Raw genomic sequence first — 22754 nt, forward strand, 5'->3', positions numbered from 1 at the left:
AAGAAAAGACAGCCACGGTAAGCTGTTTGGGTGGGAATGAAGGAAAGGCGAGGGTGGCTGTGATTTGCTATTCCTGGACCTCGTGCATTTAGCATCATTGAATGGGAGCCAGACAGGGAGAAACGCCGAATTTCCCGCCGGCTGACCTTTCAGTGGGCCGAGTTTTTTGTCTTTCCTTATAAACGGATCAGATTTCAGATTGTGACTCAGTCTGACTTCACGCAAGTTTAAATCCGGCGCAGGAAGGAAAGCGTTAACTATTCCAACATTCCGACATGCTGTACAGTTTTAGGTTGCTTGGAGGTCAAAGGTCTTTGGGGGGGAAAAAAGAATTTGGGTCACTACTGCTGGACAAATCTCCCACAGTGCAGAGTTTCCGAACACTTAAAGTACGCCCCTGTGTGGAGTTTTCTTAGTAAACCCAAGTTTTTGTTTATAGTCACAGTTTCTCACCTTAAATGGACTTGTGTGTCATCAAAGTGTTAAAACCAAGGCCGGGCAAAATGCACAATGCCAAACAAACCCAGGGGCCCGCTCTTTAAAAACATTGCTTCTACTAGTCAAAAACTGGCCACAAGGGGAGCCTTTAAATATTTCTATTTTTAAACATTAAAAATATCAAGGATTAATGGGCCCCTTTAAAAAAATGTGTGATATTATATTATATTTATTTAGAGTATGTTAATTTTCCAGGACCTTTCCAGGAGGGTTTCTTTTAAAAAAACAGGACAACACTTGCTTTTAAAAATTGTCCATATAAGTTTGCGGTTTTTGGGCAAATTGACTCTTAGTAATAAATGTAATAAAAAACTAGTCTAGTTTATTACAATTTTCCTCTAATCGTAAAATTAGTGTGGCCATAGTCTAAAAGTATCAGTACAAATCAAGTAAAATTTATATTATTTTACCGAAAATTAATCTTCTGGAAAGTTAAAGTGAAAATAACTGTGCATGTATTTATCAACCACAGCAACAAATGTGCATTTGATATTAGGCTGTATGCCAACGGAAGATGTTGAGAATTTCCGCCTATGCTCTGGAAAAAAATAGACACGATGCAAGATCACTGCAAGTCAGTTCCACTTTGCATCTGGTAAACTCGCTTTAAAGTGTCGTACAGTTCAAAGAGTTTCAAACTAAGTAGGCACACAGGTTAAATTAAAAATACCCAGGACAACATAGATTATTTGCAGGATACCAATTTCCAGGTGAAAAGTTGTCTCTAAATTTCCAGAAAAGCCTGAAATATTTGTCAAAAAAGTCTTCAGCAACAGTTAATCTATTCTTCAGATCGACTAATCGGTTACTTGAACTAATAATTTCAGCTCTAGTCTAATCACACAGAACAAATGATAATCATTTCTGCCCTCAAACTGCAGCGCTGGTGGCTTCACATGTCGTGCTGATGCCCTCGATGAGCCTGTCTGTGTCTGTGTGTTCACGTGGTTTCCTCTGCCTTTGTGTGTTTACACCGGCTCTTCTGCTGAGTGGAAACATTATTGTGTGTGTCTGTCTGTGTGTGTCTGTGTGTGTGTAGGCCACTGCGTTTTGCCTGTTCAGTACAGTTTTAACTCTTGCCCACTGAATGGCACATTGTAAAGAAAAAGCCCAGGCATTAGGCAGCCCTATTAACAAACCTGTGACATCACTACTGGACATTGGAGCCCTGTTCTCCACATAATAGAACTATTGAAGCCCCTCCACTACCACCACTGTCCGTGGCACACCAGACTCTGGCAGTAAACCCATGTGCGAAAGCCGTCACCTGTTGCAGCTTAGTGTCTGGCCTGAATGTGAAGCCTGTGGGCGTGTTAGAGGCATCAGTTATTGGTCCCGGGAGGCCGTGGGGAGGCCGAGATAGAGACAGAGTGAGAGACAGAAAGAGAGTGTGTGTGAGAGAGAGAGAGTGTGTCCTTGACATGCTTGGCGCTTGGCACCTGGCCAGAGGGAAAAAATAAACTGTACCTGACCAGCTGTGTCATACAGTCCCAGCAAGTACTGCTTTCCACCGACGTTGACACTCACTGCAAGAAGATGACAAAGAGCAGTTGAGAGGAGGAAGGAGAGAGAGGGAGTGAGGGAGGGAGGGGAGTCAGGGTCCCCAACCCCTCTCTGCTATGAAGAAGGCAAACAAGTGGTTTTGATTATAGCAACAGATGCAAGCCAATGCAGTTGGAGACAGAGAGGCAGAGGGAAACAGCTCAGGAAACGTTACAATCAGACTCTCTAATCTGAGAACTGATTACCAAACAGCAGCAGTTCAACATGTCAGGCTGTTATTAATAGCTGCTGCTGATAGACAGAAGAGAGAGATTGTGCTCCTACCTGCATAATGATCAAAGACTGTGGGCACATACTCCTCTGGAAAGGCGTCATTGGCATAGCTCATCAGAAGACACGTTTTGCCCACTGCACCGTCTCCGACCACGACGCATTTTAACATGATAGTACCGGTTCCGTTAGCCATGATCCCGACCTTACCATCATCATCACCGGCCCCCCGACGCCCTGTTGTCCTGACCTCCTCCTCCTCCTGCTGCTGCCGCTGCTGCTGCTGCTGGGCGGTGATCCCCGCGCGGCGGGCATCACCAGCGTCGGAGGCGGACTGCGCGGCGCACCGAGTCGGACTGGAACTGCATCTTTCTCCCCTCCTCCCCACCACCGGCTACGGTGCTCCCAAATTTGGCCGTGAAGGAGTTTCCTTTTATTAACTGCACCCACCCTCCCACTCAAAAGTCCTAACAGGTCTTAAACGGGTACTCTCCGATCAGGAAACCGTGTTTTCTGCGAGAAGTACCGTCGCTGCCACTCCGCTGCCGCTGCCCGCTCCGTCGTGCCCGTTCCCCGGTGAGCCCCACGCCTGTGCTCCCGCTGCCTGGCGCACTGTGCTGCTGCTGCTGCTGCTGGACAAGGTGGGTGCGCTTGCTGGAGAGGCGGAGCTTGGGTTTGAAACCAAGGGGCTCTCGATAAAGTGCACTCCGCCTGGTGGGGGGGTGTGGACCAAGGAGTGTAAGAAATTACATCATAAATATTAGGGAGAGTTTACACAGACATGGTGCCTGTTTTTGGTCTTTAACAGGGATATTAGAGGGGCGTTATGGGTAACCACACATGAAATTACAAAACATACTGAAGTATAAAGTTGCCAATAAGTACACACACCATTCACTCTTCACTAATAATGATAATTAATTATTTATTTTAATTGCTGAAATTAATTTCTTATTAAAAACACATAAATATCAGCAATAAAAGCACACACACACTTATATATATACGCTGTTTATATCCACTGACATCATGCACATAAAAATACCTGCACAAAGACATTTATCCCAGCATCCTTTGCACTATTGTTTTACTGTCTACAAATGTTATTGGTGTTGTTTATGTGTACATTAATCTGTATATAGTAGTTTATATCTGTTTTGTTGAGCTTGTCCTGTTTATTTATGCTTATTCTGTATATTAGAGTCAAATTCATTGTATGTTCATACCTGGCCATACAGGAAAAGTCTATGAACGTCATATTAAAACAGGGTGTAACATCTTAAGCCCACTACCACTCAGTCCCGAAAAATATTCTATTATATAAAATATAAAATATTATATTGATTTCCCTTTGTCTAGACATCTGTTCTACAGTCTGTAACATGTAAGAACCAACAACACACTCAGCTCACACTGAAGTGCTGTAACTTAACTCTTCATCATCATAAACATTTAAGGAAGGTAGTGTGTGTTGTTAACATGACTTTGTGGTTAATAAGATAAAGAGATGATCACTGATACTGTGCTACTGTGTGTTGCTGTGTTGTGTGTGCTTAGTGTGCTGTGTGGTTAGGAATGCGCGCAACTGTGAGGGAGCTGCAGATGGAGACGCCACAGGAAAGAAGGAGGGGAGATACAGAGATTTGACCTCTGCAGTGCCATTGGCCAGGTGTGGGCTGTCTCCTTGGATCAGTGCACACATAACTATCTTAATAAAGCACTACGAATGGAGAGGAAGGAGCATGCACACACACACATTGTTATTTTCATGTGTCACTTTCTCTCTCTGCTCTCCGGGGGACAAATGGTCTTAACGGGAGCGACCAAAGCACCAGGGGGTCCCGAAGTCAGTTTACATAGTCATAGTTATAAAAAATGTAATGAAACCCCCTGAGAAGAATCTTTCTTTAAAAAACGGTTCAACAAGTGACATCACATGAGAGTTTGGTTTGTCTAGATGATAAATTCGGTGTCTAAGTCACAGAATATCTTGGTAGCTTCATCTAAATTTGATAAATTTGTTAGAAATGTGCGGCCCTGAATCAGTCAGCATTAAAACATCATGTTACATTACTGATGATAATCAACTGAGTCACAGCTGACAGGAAACTGGGCTTTACTATTACTGACAGCTGATTCTGTGAAAATAAAGACACCAGTAACAGCAGGCAAAGGGCCAAATGAAAAAGTAGAATAACAGCAACTGAACTTACACACAATAAATAAATGGAGGAATAAATAATAAATGATTGTGAAACTAATTAATCTAATTTCACCCACTTGCTGAATGCTGTCGTATAATTAATTCTATGTTTTAACACCAATTTCAGCACAGTCACACTGTTAACACTCTGCTTCTCTTTACTCAGCCTTTCTCTCTGTTTCCTGGTTGAAACTGAACTCTATAGGCTGATCTCTTGGTTGATGGTCCCTAGACGCTGCGAGCCGTCCAATCAGCTGCAGGGGGCGGGGCCGAGGATTCTCCTGCTATCATCACATTTGACAGCTGCTGCAGCAGCTCACATGACCAAACAACAATTACCTCATACATGTAGTACTCCTGCTGAAGGTGTTGCATTGGAGACATTGCTCCCTGCCGGCTGGGCAGCAACAAGGGGGTGGGGAAGGGGGCTGTCAGCTGAAATGACAAAACTCAGCCTGCTGGGATGATGTCTGATGGATGCACCTTGCACTGATAGATACTATAAGAACATCAATTACTGTTATTTTACTCCCACAATGGCGTGTCGATAGATAAAAGAGGTGCAGTCAGTGAGGATCACAAAGCAAACAACTACCAATCTGCTGAATATCCTCAAAACTTTATATCTACAGTAATATTTTACTGCCCTTCATAACATGTACATCGGTTTAATACTAGACCATGAATCTGTATCAGTGTCAACTCCATCACTGTACTCAGGCTGGGTTCAAGTTCTATAAGTTCTATAATAATTCCATACAGGGACATTGATGTATGTATTTATATTGATAAATAAAACTTGGTCCAATGCTTTGGTTTATCTATCAAACAGCTTGGTTTTATTTTTATGAGCTTTACAGATTCACAGACCAGCTTGCATCTCTATACACTCTTTATGATGTTTATGATCATCCAACCAAAAGAACCCATCAAAAATGAGACAGTTTGCTAAAAAGTGTATCGCTTAAACCATTAAATAATGAGCAATAAACCATGAAATGGACTTCATCTAAATCACACAACAAACAGAGCCCTTTGTCTTATTTCTAAATCTTACTTTCATTTTGATACTCAGGTCCTTAAAAATGAGTTTCTGATGTCACCTTGTATAGTGTTCACGCAGTGTATCAGGTTTATTAGGTTTCTATAGCGTAGCTTTGGCGTATACCAGAAGACGTTGCTGCCTGGGAGTTCATTAGCTAGCTGCTGACCTTATTTCCCATGTGGATGACATTTAATATCAACTGTCTATTTCTGTGTGGAGCTAAGTTTAAAGGTGGAGGCTTCAATAAAATATATTGGTCTGCAGCATTCTGCATCTCGGCATATTCACCTGTAAACAATAAATGTAAACACAATGAATGACCGCACGCTTTGTATATTCTCAACAGAGACATTTGAATGGAAATAAAACTGTGTTTATGTGTATTTTATTCACGTTGAATGAACATGAATGAAAATAAACATATTCAACAGTATAGTATTACATCAGTCTATTTGCAGAGGACTGCAGTCTGGCTAGAAAGTGGTTTGCTGTTCTATTTTAAGAAAGGCAAACAAATGCAAGAGCTCTTCACTCCCATGTCTCCTATCCAGTTTCCAGATACTATCTTCTAGATCTTGGAGTACGCGCGTATGAGCACGCACACACACTTCCTCCCTGTCACTGACATCAATCACAGTCTGGACGTGTGAAGCGAGAGGGTGAGGTGGTGGACGGGAGAGAGTGGCGCAGAGCAATCACAAAGCGCTCAGATGAGCTCCTAAATTAGAGCGTGTGGCCAGCGTGGACTCCCTGGGAGGGTTTGGTTAAATTACAGGCCATATTTTTAGTGAAGGCTAGGCTTCATCCCTGGAAGTGCCAGCAGCTGAGGACCATCACTCACACGCCTGTCTGCCTCCAGTTTGTTCAACACCAGAGCTGTTAACACTTGTGTATGTATGTGTGTGTATCTGGTGAGCAAAGACCATTTCTTACACACAGTTTATTGCTCTGTGTGTGTTTGTTATGTAATTACAAACAATAATTCACCTCCTGTGTCAAAGAGTATGATAATAATTCTTGTGTATGTGTGTGAGACAGACACAGGTATGTAGACCAGTGGTACCCAACCTGTGGGTCAGGATCCCCACTAGGGGTTGCCAAAGCTTCACAGGGGGTCGCAAGGACTTCTTGATTTTAAGGCAGTGGTTCCCAACCTTTTTCCTTGTATAATATTTAAATTATAACAATAACAGTAGAGAACAACTGTTAAACTGTAAAAAGTAAAAAAAAAAATAAAAAAATTGAAGAAAGTTTGTGGAAGTTTGGTTGTTTTAACTGTGTACTCTGTTACTGCAGGACGATGAGATATAGGCCTTCTGTGTCATCATTTTATGTGTTCCTACATGTGAAAGTGAAAAATATCAGTAAAACTCATATCTGATGTGATATTCACAGGAAATAATCTCATCCAAATCGTTAATTTTACAAAAACTTTGTTTTACAGTTTATCAGTTGTTCTCTACTGTTTGTTGTTAATTGAATATAATATGAAATATACATAAAATATGTCTTTTGGTCAGAGGTCATCGGTTTAGTCAAGGATAGGAAAGGGGTCCCTTAAGGAAAAAGATAAAGAATCAGTGATGTAAACGTTGTCAGACATGTTGGTCATGCCAAAATGTCACTAGACACCTCCAGCCACAGACACACACACACACACACACACACACACACAACCCTCATCACATGAACTACTCAGCTGATTACAAGTGGACGATGTCTGGATGTGGGCTGGTTGAAGGGGATGGACCTTTGTATTATCTAGTAACCCTGAAACACATGATAGACCGCATGATGTTACACACTACATATCGAATGCTGGATTCGCCGAAACTGAGCGAGGTTTTAGAGGAAATGTTTCTCTTGTGCAATCACTGCTGACCACAACAAGGTCAAGATGAGGAGACACAGGTTAAACCATTTACCGCAAACAGAGACAGCTGGTTAGCGTCAGTCGGTTTTTATTCAAGCATGTATAATGGACTAGGTCCCATTTACACCAACATGATAGATAATAATGTCTTACTCATTCATCAGCGGTGAAAGGATCACTTCATATTTGGCTTCGTTTTCTCATAAAGGTAAACAAACAACGATATTTCCCACTTAGTGGAAGCCATTACTTATCATTTCCTGTTTCACAGACAATACTATTCCAGGAGTTGCTGACATTTTGAAGAGGAATTATGAAGCAGATCATCTTCCCCTGTTGACTTTCGAGTCATCTGCTTCAGTTATAATCGTGTGTGTGTGTGTGTGTGTGTGTGTGTGTGTGTCCAAAGTGCCTGAAAGTGAAACCCTATCAATGTTAGAAATTAATTATTATTATAATTAGAAATAAATAAGAGAGCTCAACAGTGACCGCCCACTTGTTTCCCATTCATTTACTTTACTGATGTTTCAGATAATCTTCATATAAAGACATTTAAAGGACCAGTGTGAAGGATTTAGTGGCATCTAGTGATGAAGTTGCGGATTGCAACTTGCGTCTGTATCTGACGAATGAAAACGGGTTGTAAAGTGTGTAGGGTAACTACGGGGCTGCAAAACATGCAAAATGCCCTCTACAGCTTGGTTCTTGGTCTGGGCAACTGTACAAACATGACAGACCTGCGGTGTCTCTACTGACACATTAATGTTTTATTGCTACAATGATTTATAGTGTATCTGTGTTAGTTAGTGTTATTTATTGTGCCCAGCCCAAAAGGGACTTATGAGACACCAAAAATACAGTTACAGTTCAACCAAAGAACACTGACTCCTGTCCCAAATCCTATAACTAAAATCTGCCACAACTCTCAAGTAGAAATATAACTACTGTAGCAAGCAAAGTGTTATATAACATTCTTACTTCTGCTGCTGGATTATCACATTGGACACAAGGACTGATATTCAGTTTCTGCCAATAAATCCTCCCTGAGTCTGGAACCAAGCCGACCAACTACATGAATCGTGACCATAAAACATTTTATTCGGGCGAAGAAAAAGACTGTGTAGCTGTTGTTACAAGGGTTTATGCTACAGCAATATAGGATATAGATGATTAACATTACGAGCACTAGCTGGTGTAGGTTGTTTATGACAAAAGTTAGCTTCAGGCACACACACACTCACACACACAAACTCTGGGCTAATCACTGCACCAACAGTCATTATAATAATAAGCATAAAGGGAAATTGGAAAAAGTGAGGCATAGATAGAAATGTGTGTTAAGAGCAAAAATTAAAGGAAAATGAAGGAGCTGATAAATAAAATGAGCTTGGGAAAGATAAACAAAGGAGTAAAATCAATTCAGTTTTAATTCATTTTATCAACAATAGAAAACATTTTAAAAGTGTTGCTTTTTATACTAACTGATTAAAGGGTAAAGAAGAAGTATAAAGCTGTACATTTCTTTTATTTTCTTTCATTTTGACCATTATTTAGCCGCCTTCCCAACATGGTAGCATGACATGATTACCAATGGATGCACTAGCTCATGTAGTTTCATATGCTAGCAGTATCTTCACGCTAGTTTTAATACAAAGCCAGCTACAGCCTCTGAAAGACAGTGTGGAGTGGAGGAGGTAAGGATAATGGTGTTATAATTTATGGACAGGACCACCCTCTTTTTACTTTCCCTTTACTGAACCTCGGCCAGCCCCACATCAGGCACGGAGGGTTAAACTATCAGGTCAAGTTGAAGGAAAACCCATCTTTTTACCATCAGCCCGGACCTGACGACCATGACGCACATTTCTTTATCAAATGTGAAATAGACAAAGCCTAAGACAGTACACAGGATGTTCGGCTTGAGGCTTGACAATGTTTCCCTTAACAATGAAACATGCTTAGGTTGTTTATACTGTTTTGGCCTCCTGCCTTCATCCTCAAGACGCGAGGAAGGGTGTTTTCCTTTTGTTAGTGTCTGCCGTTGGGTTCCTGTTACCAGAAAAATCGCACAACGGGCGGTGACGCAGGAGGGACTGTGGTTTCTTCAGGCTCCTGTACTCACTAAACATAGCAGAGGAAATGTTGCAGACACACTGACGTTGTTCGGGCAGGTACTCGACAGCAGCACACAATGCTCAATTAACAAGATGCAGACAGCTGAGTGAAAGAATACTGGCAATAAAACAAAGTCATTTCTATCTTTTCTCCCACCAAGGTATAGGAGTGTGGCATTAGGGATAGATGGGTAGAGTATTTAAAGACTGTGTACTTTAATGAGGGCTCATTATATCATTGTATTCCTGCATTTTCACCAAATTAAATGGGGAAATTAAAAATGAAGGAAATTAAAATGTTACGTTATATTAGCATGCTAACATGCTCATAATGACAATGCTAACATGTCACTGTTTAATAGATGCTATGTTTACCATGTTTAATATTTGGTTTAACAAACATTTTCTAGTACAAAACATAAAGTAGCTAGCTGAGGCTGAACGTCATTAGTTTTACAGGTAGCATAAAAATGCAAATAATAGCCCGAGCTTTTATTTGCTTCAATTATTGGACTTTATTTGGAACAGGTGCCTTTTTTTAAAAGGTAATAAGTAATTGTATCAGATTACATTTTTAAAGTAATCCTCCCAACCCTGGTGATTAGTTATAAGCTAAAATGTGATGGTAACAGTAAGCAGAGGTTAAAGTAATGATTAAAAACACTGCAATTGTGGCTCCAAATGGGAATTATTGGGAGGAGAAGTGTGGACCAGAAGGACCCCTTTCCGACCAGATTAGCTCTGGTTCTTGAACTGGTTCCATTCAACAAGAATCAACAATAAATAATCTTCTTATAAATAATAAACCTGCCTCCTGCATTAATGCTAGTCATAATGGTGGTGTTTGGAGAGCCTGATATTTTCTGAGGCGGTACAGAGTTTGAGAAACACTGCCTGAAAATACTTTTGTTCTGAGGAAAAAATACATTGAGATGGTTAATGCTTTATATTCTAAATATGAATTTAAACTGTTCTCTTTATATGATAATAGATTAAAGTAATAACTTTAATTTCTGTCAGAAGGTTTTTATGGTATGCCAGAGTGTGACATTAGACAAACATCCTTTCATCGAGTGAATTTTGGGCCTTGTATTCCCACAGAGGAGGTTTAGGTCAGAAAGAAGTCTGTGTCCTTTTTAACCTTCTCACGGGCACCATCTGCTGGTGGCAGTGCATGGCCTACTTTCTCCCAGTTACATAGCTGCAAATCCTCTGTCACATCTGGATACCAGAGGAATTCATGGCTCTGACATTAACAGACCAAAGTCTGGTTGGTTGTAAATGAACCCCAACTGAATTATTGGATAAAAAAGACTCATTCATGTTTTATTACTACTGATTTATTTGTATAAAAGTGCAGAATAAATACAGGTTATAAATAGTGAATAAATACATGAACCAAAAGAAGCTGTAGTCAATGTGGAATAAATATAAATCGTGCATTGTAAGATTTTGAAAATATGGATCCTGTTTCAGGTTCAGCAGAGTTTGTGGACTTTTTGTATGTACACACCTCAAAAGCAAAACTCAAATGACTAAAATCTAAATAATACATGTGATTTCTAATTGTCCATTGTAAATCTTTATCACAGAGTCATTAGCAGAAAGCCATTTTATCTCCAGTAGCTTGGCTGTCCAGTCCATCTCCTCCCAGCCAGTCCTCATCCAGCTCTCCCAGAATCTCATGCAGGGACAGCACTGGCAGCGGGGCGTGATGGACTACGGCTGGAAGTCCGGACTCCCTGCAGCTTTCCAAAGCAGCTCCGCTCCACGAATCCTCCGGCTGCGAGTACTGACCCTCTAGTGGTGGGCTGTTCTCCAGACCGGCATCCCAGTACCCGGAGTCAGGGGTGTCTGGAGTTGAGGAGTGGGAGGTGGAGTGGGGCATATACATCTGCTGCTCTGCTGATCCTGGATACATGAAGGCTGCCTGGTTGGAGCTGTAGTTTCTCATCTCCAGGGGAGAGTGGCTCCACAGAGGGGAGGTTTGGCTGCCAGGCTGGGACCAGAAGCCCCTCAAGGGTGGGCTGGAGCTGCTTCCCAGCGGCCTGCCCTGCTGGAGCCCGTACATAGAGCTGTGGTGTTCATGCTCCTCGATGGTGGAGTAGGCTGGAGGGCGCTGGTCATAGTAGCAGGCTTCCTCCATCTCTTCCTTCACCTGGGCTGGGTATGCTGGTGGAGGCCCCGGAGGCAGCAGATGGACTGAGCCAACCTGGGGGCTCCTGCCGGCTACAGCATGATGTGGGGGTAGAGCATCGTGGACTGGGCTATCAGACTGCCACAGAGCTTTCTTGGCTCCTTTGCACTTCAGGGTGCGAGCTCTTCTGTTCTGAAACCACACCTGGACAGGAAAGAAAGAAGAAAGGAGCTTAGATTCACATCAGGACGGATAAACAACACATTCTGTTCTGTTAATCATTTTCTGGGCAAACAGGCACCAGTGGATTCGGGGGGGGGGAGAGCAGATTTAGAAACGGTCAGCTGTCAGAGCCTGTTGTACAGTCTATCTGTCAGCTCAAACAAGATCCTGATAAAAACAGCTTGTGTCATCTTTAAAGATAAAGAAATAAAGTGATAGAGCGATAGCGGTATCTACAGTTCTATGCAGAATGCATTTGAAAACAGAGCCTTTTTATGATAAGAAACCGGAGTGCGAAATGCCTTAGAACACAGCTGTACATCTCTCTGTGTGTTTCTATCTACTGTATGTGGAAAGCATGTATGTATTTAACCTTAAACAAGTTTCTCCAAATAAAGATGATTTGTAACTCTAAACAACTCAGTTTAATTAATTTTTATTATTTAGTTAGTAGTTATTTATTTAGAATTCTGCTATGCGAGGTTTCCTGGGCGATTATGTACCTGGATGCGTGACTCGGGCAGGCCTGTGGTCTGGGACAGGTTCTCTCTGAGACTGATGCCAGGGTATGGGTCAGTCTCGAAGGTGGCGCGGAGGAGCTCCACGTGTTCTTTGGAGAAGCTGGTCCTCTTCCTGCGGCTGGCGCTGCGAGAGGAGCCGCTGCTGGAGGCCACAGGTCTGGCATCATCTGAGGGAAGAGGAGAGAGGACAGGTTCCACATCAGTCAAGATCCATAAAGACTTCTTTTATTATGAAGTTCTGCAGAGATTTATTTAGTAAGCTCTGAACCAGGCGTTCAATAAGTTTCTTCCTACAGCTTTATGCTTGTGAATCAAGAAAAACAAGGATGGTGTTGTTATCCAGCCAGTTATTTATAAAAAATAAAGTGCTCATTGGTGCAGAAGGAGCTGTATTTGACTTTACACAAAAAGTTATCACTTCTGGATATCTGTTATTTCTACAGCCACTCTTTCTTTCACTGCCAACCCTGGTTCTAATATTTGTAAATTCTTGATAAGTTGCCTTATATTTAATGCAAGTAGTGACAAACTGTTTGCACAACCTACCAGAGGAATCTGACACTATCTTTCTGAGTCCACATGCACATGGCATCATGCAAACACTCAACCATTTCATCCAGGGCTAGATCATGTAAACAGTTTGCTACAGATCATTAATAAATGAGGCAAAACTGACTACACAAAAGTTGTGTAATGTTTTTCTTAAATTGTACAGATTATAAAGCATTTCTTACCATTGCTGGAGTCCTTCCACATAGCAGCAGTTCAGTGAATGAAGCTCTGGAAAACTAAATGGATTTCTAATGGACTTCTGTTGTGACAGAGTTCAGTATGACAGTGTGTTCCGTCGCTGAGAGACTCTGGCTGTGTCTCCTGCTTGTGTCAGGGTACCTTTTATATTGATCACCTAAGACCCCCGGAAGGCCATGGTGAAGCCAGAACAGAGTGTTGGGGAGGCGGGGTCGTTTTCCTTTGAGGTTGGGAGGTTAACAGAAGCCCCCACCCCCACCCCAATCATTATCACCTAATCCCTATCAGAGTGGTGGCAAGGTCAATGGCAAATATGGCACATTACAGAATGATTTGGGGAGAGACAAAAGAAAGTCTCAATGTGATCGTTAGGCTCATCGATACCACTTTACTCAGAGATGACTTACATGTGATTGCTTGTGTTTTTGTGCTGCTGAATGTGTGAAATATCAAATAATATGCACACAGAGCCTTATCATCCATGATTTGTCTTTTTTACTACTATTTTAATAGTAACATTTTAAAATGTGTTTTTATGCTTTAAGTGCTTTGTTATTAATGTTTATTATTACAGTGCATATAAATATATATTATTCTAGTATTCATGGTACAGATTATCTAAAATGTGAAATACAGGATCAAAAGTAAGCAAAAACTTTAATTTAAAGAAAGATTACAACCTTATCTTTCTTAATATTTCAAGGCTGCCCTTTTATTCAAATGTGGCTACTGGGAGTCATGTGATTAGTGTTGGGCACAAACAATGATGATCAACCAACAATAGCCTTAAAGAAATATTTAACTTAGCAAAAAGCAAAAGGGCATTCTGAGCTGAAGCCTATCAGCGGCTCCTGTTCATATGCAGAGCAGCTCCTTGCTATCAGAGGAGGAAACACAAAGCTGGGTAATTATTCAGTGATGAAGTGGACGCAGCAGCCTCGCTACACTGAATCAAAGTGAGTGGCAAGCTTGTCAAATTGTGTAACATGTCCAGGCCTTGCCCGAGCTGTATGCAGATGCGGCAACCTTTAACCTCAATATGTCAACTCTGTTCTTCAGCCGTGTGATTGCTTAAATGAAATATCAAGTGTTTTATTTATTTACACTTGTTAATTTAGTGTAGTTTTTAATATATTTAGGCTATAAATGCTGTGGTTAACTTATGCTACATACTTCTCCCTATACAAATAAACAATAAAATAAATGTAATAAAATGTTTCAGGCACAGTGCATATTAATAAAGATTGCTGTATATATAAAGAATTAGCCAAAAGACTAGTTATCTGGCTATCTGTAGTCCCAGGTTGGCAGCCTGAATTCAAACAATGATGTCAAAACAACAATCATATTATATAATGTTAATTACAGTAAAAGCAGAACACAATATACACTATATATATATTGGTGTGGCTTAGTGTTGACCTAATGCTTTTCTGAGCATCAGCTAAATGTCAAATGCACTGAAAATGTAAATGCTAGTGCTAACGCTGTAATGCTAAAGTCAAATAGTACAAAAGGGCAAATGGTGTATTAGAAAACAATGCAGCTTGAAGTCTACCAGAATTATCTAAATGCAACAAAACAAGCTAAGAGCATTTCTTTTTATCTTTATCTGGACAACTTGCAGAATCAATGTCTCCATGTGTGGAGACGGCTCCTGAAAGTCCCACCAACTCTCTCTGTGCTTTACCCAAATCCTATCAGAGGTTAATGCACAGCACTCTGCCAGCATGTGGAAACCTCCAAACTCACTAATGTGAAACAATCATTGAGATGAATTCTGGATGTTCGTATTAAAAAAGAAACGTGTGCAACGTGTTTCATTATCTAAAATTAGTCTGATAAAATAAAAAAATGGGAAAGAGTCTTATCAATAAACCATTGCAGCAGATTAAACACTTGCTACGCTCAAGTTTACATACAATGAGTGATTAAAGATAACTAAACACTGGAGCAGCATGTACTGTAAGCGATTCAGCTAATGCAAAATCACTATGAAGAGCTGTGTTTAGTTGGATCCTGCCACTGTAGAAATCAGCTTATTAGAAAAAGCAAGAAGTCATCTGAGTGGTTTGATCTCTTCATGTGAACTGCAGTGTAGTTTAGTAGTAGTATAGTGAAGTATAATCTGGAACACTGCGTTGCTGCATTTGGTTGGGTTGTAATTTTCAAGTTAGTTTGGGATTAAGTTGGACAAACATTTAAAATAAAAATAATATATTTTTTAATTTTTAATAAGTTTTTTTAAAAGTTATTATTTGTTTGGCCTTTTATTGGTTTTATTAGATAGTGACAGCTGTAGATAGACAGGAAAGGGGTCAGAGAGAGAGGGGATGACACGCAGCAAAGGGCCACAGGTCGGTTGTAAAATGACAATGTGACAGACATATTTGTCCTTTTCTGACTCATTTTAAGGAACAAATAATTATTCTGCCATTGTGTGTGACATTTGGGGATTTTAATAACAGTTAATAATGGTTTTGGTTCTGTGTAGCAAGAGACATCAATGGAACATTATCAAATAGTAGAAAATAAATCCATATATATACATAATAACTCAGGTAACAGATTCATTAAGTTAATTAAGAGCATCCTCTCCAAATGCTGCATACCTTCTTATCCAAAATTATATTATTGTCATAATTTATCTAAAACACTAAAGGGGCTGAAAGTCTGATGACTCATTAATCATTTTCTAATGAATAAATGAGGCATTGGACACCGGTCCAATACAATGTCTGCATTAAATCACAAACAGGACTTTAAAGAGAGGGTCAGAGGCTAAATGCAGTGTATTTACACTGGGAAAAATAGCAAAATAAAAGTATACTCAGATGTTAGAATTTATACAAAACATATATTTTTGAGAGGTGATAATGGACACAATTGTTCTATGTTAGAAATAGAGTTACTGCTAACAGCTGGAGGTGAGAAAGCTAAATATAAAGTAGTAGCCAGCATTATATAGTGGAGAAATAGGAGATAGATGCAAAAAAATACAAAAACATTCACTCAAAACCTTTTATTTTTGAAAATAAGTAGCAGTTAAAGAATATAAAATATTTGGTAACTGAAAATATTATAATATTCTCCTGACAACAGTATAACTAACTCTTTTATTATCTTAAAATCTCTTTCAAACATGTATTTTTAATCTTTTCCCCCTGTCACTGAAGGACCGGTTGCACAAACACAACTACACAGTAGAAGCTCCACAAAGTAGCCACAAGGGGGCAGCATTACAATTAACTCTTATTATAGTGTATGTATGTTTATTACACATTTATGTAATACCCTAAATACCAATATAAAGCCCTCTTTTGTTTTTTAAATGAGTAAAAAATAATTTCCAATGTATTCCAGTAAAATAGCACCAAATATTTGTGGGGACATTTTCCACTTCTTGTTTTGATTGATTTATTTTTGCTCCTCATGGTTTTATTTTGCTCATTATTTATACCTGGAGCAGGGGTTGGCAACCTGTGGCTCCTCTCCAGTGGCTCCCTGTGGCTTTGACCAAAATATATATATGGAAATTAATAACATTTATTATAAAGTGATTCTTACATTTTACAATTGTAAAATTGTGACGCCATTAACACAGAATAATAATAAGAAGAAATGTTTTAACATCATCTAAAATGTTGGTCATACGTCCTGATCTGGCACCTTTTCCTCTATATTTTGCCAAACATCAGTAACAGTGACTACTAGTCTTTAATGCAGCTGTTAGACTATGGATTCAAAATCAGCCTAAAATAGCATTATAAGGCCCAAATATGTTGCAGCTCCATGCGGATTTATTTGTTTATTTTGGCCAAAAATGGCTCCTTTGATAGGTAAAAGGTTGCTGACCTCTGGCCTGGAGATTAAGATTTAAATGTTTCTATATGTTTTTATTTCTACAAACATTTCTCTTCATGTTGATTTCATATATGTACTCACCACAGGTTCCTGTATGTTTGTTATTGTGTGTTTAACAGTCATTTTTAAAAAGTACTCTAAGGTTATTCCTATTTTTTGCTTAAAAGACAAAATAATGGTGAGATTTCCACCCAGTGAAAGCATTTATTACCAGAGGCCATGATAATGAACAGTGAGATTAACTATGATTTCTCTCAGATTGAAGTGTTGTGTAATCTTAAAACGTGATCCTGCTAATAATCCCCATTTTGCCTAAACGTAACGTTAATATGATTACACCTCTTTGTGCAGTAACTTATTACAGCTACCTTTTACTGTATCCTAAAATCACGTTACATGTAATCCGTTACTCCCCCGGCGGGGCCGTCAGTTCGCCCTCTCGCCGTTGTTCTCACACGGTCACATTTGACAGCGGGACCCGCGCAGAGCAGCAGCAGCTATGGCTAAAAGTGATGGATGCGATTATTTTAAGAGAACCAGCCTGTTCTGGATCGTCAGCGTGACACTGGCGATGGGATATTTCACTGTAAGTTCAATAAATCTCCGATAATCGAAGTTAAATCAATCAAAATAAGCGTTTTTTATAATTTACCTGAATGTTACTGCCAAATGTCACCGTGTTGTGTTGCGTTTAATGTCCTCCGGGTCGTGTGTTATTATTATTATTCTAATAGAAGTTATTTTAAAACCCAAATAACACGACTGTTTCTTGTTATTTGTTTCTAAAATGACATTTAACATTTGATATAATGTGACAGTGTTTTATTAGAGCAGTCTTTGAGGCCATTACCAAATCCTCGTTGTTGTTATCTAATCTTATCAGGATGAACTGAGTCAGATAAACACAAACAACCTTTGAACAAAGTCCATTAGACGGCTTTGCGCTCCACTGCTCTGCTAACTTTTGCTAATAATTACGCCGATACCTTCTGTTCTCTTATGAAAGCAAACAGGTTGATGGATTTTGGGGTTTAGTTGTAGTTAATGTACGAGGCTTTAGTCAATAAAATATTATATGTAACTTTTTAAAGGGAGTTTGGTGTGATGCTCCATAGAAATGGTCACAGGCTCGTATACACAGTTAATGTAGACCTGTTTCTGACTGCAGTAAGACAATAACAAATACACAACGTGTTTTAAAATGAATTAATAATCACTAATAGTTAAATAAATCTATCTTTGGGTGACTGCAGCCTGGGCAGAGGGGCCCTGCCAACAATAAGCCTTTGTGTAGTTGCTCCTGTGACATGTCAGGTGGTGTGTGTACCTGACACAGGTGGACAGCAGAGGACAATGACACAACGGCACAATGCTGAACATTTTAGGGCTGTAAGGCTTGAAAATGCAGGTATTTTCTTTGTGTAGCCACAGAGTGATTTATAATGAGACAAGGCAATAAATCAATGTTAACACTGTGTTTTGGATTAGCTTTAAAATATCTTCAGCTTTAATATACGGTTATATAATTAGGTAAATTAGTATTATCATTGATATCAGAGAATCTAAAAATGCCACATCTATGAGTTATGGGCGGTAATCATTTTAAAATGGATATAAATGTGTATTTTATTACAAGTGCAAGCCCCAAAACAAACCTATAAATGACATTTGTAATATAAAACTGTACAATCACCAAGTACACGATGTGCAGAGGTTTGAAGCCAGAAAGCTTCTGAAGATACCTCCCGTCATAAATATAATCTTTAAACTTTAAAAAGAGATAAACGGATTAAAAAAGATTGGAAGAAGTGTTTGAATGTTCCCTGTTCAGAGTGTAACTTCTATCTGTAGAGATGTTATCAGGTTAACTGGCTGTAAGCTGAAGCAGATTCATGTAAAGATGGAGAAAGATCAGATGGAGTCAGATTCACATGACACCCGACGACATAAAGAACTAATTCTGCTCCTGAACTGCATCAAATTTAATTTCAGTGGCGTTCGTATCGCACAATGCGGCTGGCGTTAGTGCTCCACACAGCGGTTACTGTCCTGATCCACAGAGCCATTCATAAACAGCAAATATAACACAGTTATTATTGTCAGTGTAATTGATCTGTAATCTGATTGAACCAGCAGCTCACTGCCTGACTGAAGACCGTTCATGCCAACCGGCCGGAGTTTCCACTATTAAACCATGAACTGTGCGGTGGATTATTACAGTTACAGCACAAACAGTCCTTTGACTTAAAGGTCATTTTAGGGTTGAAGAAGTTATGTTTACAAAAGGCTTTTTACTCTCTCTCAGCACATGTGTATGTGTATGTGTTGACCTCCTCTGTGTTTTACAGTGCACTGTGTTTGCACCAGAGGTAATCCCGTTTCAGCACCTCGGTCCGTTTGGCACCTTCTGCAGATACCTTGTGGACAACTATGCTGACATTATGTACAAAGGGTAAGTGTCTGTGTCTCCTGCTGGCAAAGGAAATATTCTTCTTGATTACTTTCTGAATCTGGAGGACGCCAATTCTCACAAACTCTGGTAAACGTGTTGAGATTTTCTTTATTAGAAGAAAAGATAATCACTTCTCTTCTCAGCATCGGTCAGCCAACGATGCGTGAAGCACCCTGAAATACACTGTTTAATCAACGGCAGCCTTAATGGTTTTTGACCGTTTACAGATCGTTACCGCCACTTCCAACCGGCAGAGCACTTTGCTAATGAGTCGTCTGCGTCACATGACTGCTGTAGCACCATTAGGATATTAAGACAGCAATCAGAAGATGATGTTCTGTTGGTGTTTAAGTCATGTGACATAGAGGACAGGGTTTTCTAAGAAGGGGGCTAAGCTGGAGGGCGTCATTCAGTCTTTGGTGGTTTGATATTTGCCAAGTGGTTAATCATCTGTTTAGGTTGTCATGTGACTGGAAGTACCCAGACTGCTCTGCTGTCTGAATTTAGAGCTAAAGTCATTATTCCTCAGGGATTATGGGTAAATTATCAGTATGTGGGGGTTAATGCCTACAGTATGTCATTTCTGCCACTAGGGGCTCTCTCACATCAAAACAATAACAAAACTGACGTGACGTGAAGTACCGTCGGATCATGGAAGTCTTTACCACCATTGTGTCACTGCAGTCAGCGTCTCCTGGCTAGGATTCCTTCAGTGTTCAGGATTTTTTCTGGGAAGCCAAGTAATCCGCAGAAATCTCCTCCTCTCCAAAACAAACAGACCGTGAGATTAAAATCGGTAAAAACACTGAATAAAGCAGTTTCACCTTAAAAATCTGTGTTTCTCTGATGCTGTTCGGTGCTGCTAACGATAGCTCTTTTCCCTGATAACTTAAGATCCATACATCTGATGACTAAAATCCTTCCTCCGGTTATAATACATAGTCAATAATGACCAAGAACTAAAAAAATGTATGTTAAAATTTGCCTTAAAACAGGATAAAAAGTCAGTTTATGACAGCGTCTGGCAGATAAACACAACGCATGCACAAAGGGGATATGATGCCATTGATAGACTGACGACACCATTACCTGAATGTTACTTATTATATCTTTAACGTTAACAGACAACAGGTATACAGTATAATTTTGTAGTCTGGCCAACTTGTAAAATTGGCATTCATTGGTCTTTGATACCGTCACAGGTCACATTAGCTGTAATATCAATAGCCGTGGTGATAAACAAAACGCTACATGTGTTCTTGACGCACTTACCTTTAGTTATCCTTTGTCGCTTGCTTCTCGTCTTGTTGTTATTGTAGACTGCAGAATGTCGTTGTCTTAGTGAGTTGTGTTAGTACTTGCGCATTGTTTAAATTGTATCCAATTGTTTGGTGCCATTTAACGGTCTATATTGTGCCATCTGCGGTAAGAAACATTGCATCTCTCTTCGCTCCAAACATGTCACCGCCCCCTATGGCGTGGCAAACTAGCACCCAAACAATATAAACTACTATTTCAAAAAGAAACCAAAAATCATCCACCTTGTCTCCAACATTAGTAAAAAAAAAACAACAAAAAAAAAACAGTACAGAGTGAGGTTATCTTCTCACTGAACTTGTGTGTCTGTCCACCTAAATCTTTATAAAATCATCAGCTGAGACACGTAACTATCAAACCTAATAGATCACTTAAGGCAACAGGCCAACGCTGTCTGTCAGTATCAGCTGCCTTACAATGACATCATGAAAGCCAATCTCTCTGTGTTACATTCATTACATCAATAAATCTACTTTTTCTTGATTTCCTGTGTACGCTATCCCAAAGGGAGTCGACACAAACAGGCTGCCAGCCACACAACTGGAGTCAATTTACCTTAATGTTTCTCTGCTCTACAACTTTAATTAAGACTTAAAGCGTGACAACTGAAATACTGTTCAACTCTCTAATAGCCTGGAACACCCCGAAGTTTAGATTACCAAAATATGTCATCACCTTGTAATTAGCCTGAGCTGAGCCAAAATAGACGCATGTGGCTGTGGCTGAGGCATCTTTATATCAGTCATATGGGAAAACAACTATAAAGAGAAAGAGTGGGAATTTCATATCATATTTAATTTTAAAAACTGTTTTTATACTGTGATATGCTGCTCTTTCTTCTGCAGGCTGAAGTTGCAGCTGTACGTGTTTTATATTCTTTCATCTGGAGAAAAAGAGGTACTCTTACAGCAAGGTGTCGTCATATAAGAGCCAAAGCCGAGCTGAGTGATGAAAACACACTGTAACAGTGACTCATATATAAATCACCAATGGCAATATCTATGTTGAATTTGGCAGCTTTTTTTGGAGGACAAAAGAGCTAAGTTGTAAGCTTTTTTGTGCCTAACCTGGCTCTTACAAAGGGGAGATCCAAACACCAATTAGTACAGTAAATGTATTTACAGAGATCATACAAATGTAAAAACTAGGGTATAGCAAAGCAGCAGGCAGGATAAGATCAGTAGAGTCAAATCTACAAAATATAACAAGTGCAAAAGATGCAATTTTGAGTATTTCACAGGATTAAACAAAGGTTTCAACATATTTACAGGAACATAAGTGACATGAACAAATAATCTGACAGTTTAGTTTGAGACAACCACAATATATCTATTTGTTCATTGTTTTCCAAAGTATTTCGTTTTTGTTATTTTCAAATTTTCATCCAAGAATGCTTGGAGCATAACATCTTGAAAATATAAAATTGCACAGCACATTTTGGATTTTAAACTTCTCCTTATTTTCCATTTGTAATATTTGGATTTTAAGTTCTTCTGAATAACCAGACACGCACAATATGACGTGATCTAACTACATGGCTTGTGTATTACCTTTTTTGTATAGTTGGAAACAGATTTCTCAATACCGAGTTAACTTTTTCAAAACTCTTCACACAGTCAGCATTACAGGAGTCAATGTGGACTAAGCTATGGATCACATTTCAACTCTCAACCACCACCAAAACTCTGTATTTACACCCCATTTGCATACACATACTATTGTAAAAACTTAAATGTATGTTTAATACCTATAAAACCCTAAGAGAACATTGCTGTAATTTAGAATGAGATGTTTGAGTTTAGTTAGGCAGTGGCTATAATTTCGAATAGCCACTATATTGAAAATCCTTCTAAATGGAATTCAAACAATCAAGTAGAAGTAACAGATGCAACTGGACAAGAAGTTGCAATCATATGATGTGCCGAATTGATCACTATATTATAGTGATCAATTCACTATATTATAGTGATCAATTCGGCACATCA

The 22754-nt window shown here is 39.6% G+C and overlaps 3 protein-coding genes across 3 annotated transcripts in view; 1 reads left to right on the top strand and 2 right to left on the bottom strand.

The window, feature by feature from the left end:
* LOC118329143 (rho-related GTP-binding protein RhoQ) overlaps positions 1-2901 on the bottom strand; it is a 17110-nt gene extending 14209 nt beyond the window's left edge. Inside the window, exons 1-2 of the mRNA XM_035663121.1 lie at positions 2326-2901; positions 1966-2024 (exon numbers count right to left, since the gene is read on the bottom strand). Of these exons, the coding sequence (XP_035519014.1) occupies positions 1966-2024; positions 2326-2467 (201 nt within the window). The 5' untranslated portion in view covers positions 2468-2901. The remainder of the gene's footprint in view (positions 1-1965; positions 2025-2325) is intronic.
* Positions 2902-11103: 8202 nt separating this feature from the next.
* mxtx1 (mix-type homeobox gene 1) lies at positions 11104-13142 on the bottom strand. The gene is made up of 3 exons (XM_035663766.1): positions 13121-13142; positions 12369-12553; positions 11104-11847 (listed from the first exon to the last, which is right to left on the bottom strand). The coding sequence occupies exons 1-3, from the start codon at positions 13140-13142 to the stop codon at positions 11104-11106; spliced, it is 951 nt and encodes a 316-aa protein (XP_035519659.1).
* A 4333-nt stretch (positions 13143-17475) lies between these two features.
* tmem254 (transmembrane protein 254) overlaps positions 17476-22754 on the top strand; it is a 6642-nt gene continuing 1363 nt past the window's right edge. The window contains exons 1-2 of the mRNA XM_035662923.1: positions 17476-17586; positions 19349-19452. Coding sequence (XP_035518816.1) covers positions 17500-17586; positions 19349-19452 — 191 coding nt within the window. The 5' untranslated portion in view covers positions 17476-17499. The remainder of the gene's footprint in view (positions 17587-19348; positions 19453-22754) is intronic.

Source organism: Morone saxatilis, unplaced genomic scaffold (genome assembly GCF_004916995.1).
Source record: "Morone saxatilis isolate NCDOM2014 unplaced genomic scaffold, NCSU_SB_2.0 Contig19, whole genome shotgun sequence".
Taxonomy (NCBI): domain Eukaryota; kingdom Metazoa; phylum Chordata; class Actinopteri; family Moronidae; genus Morone; species Morone saxatilis.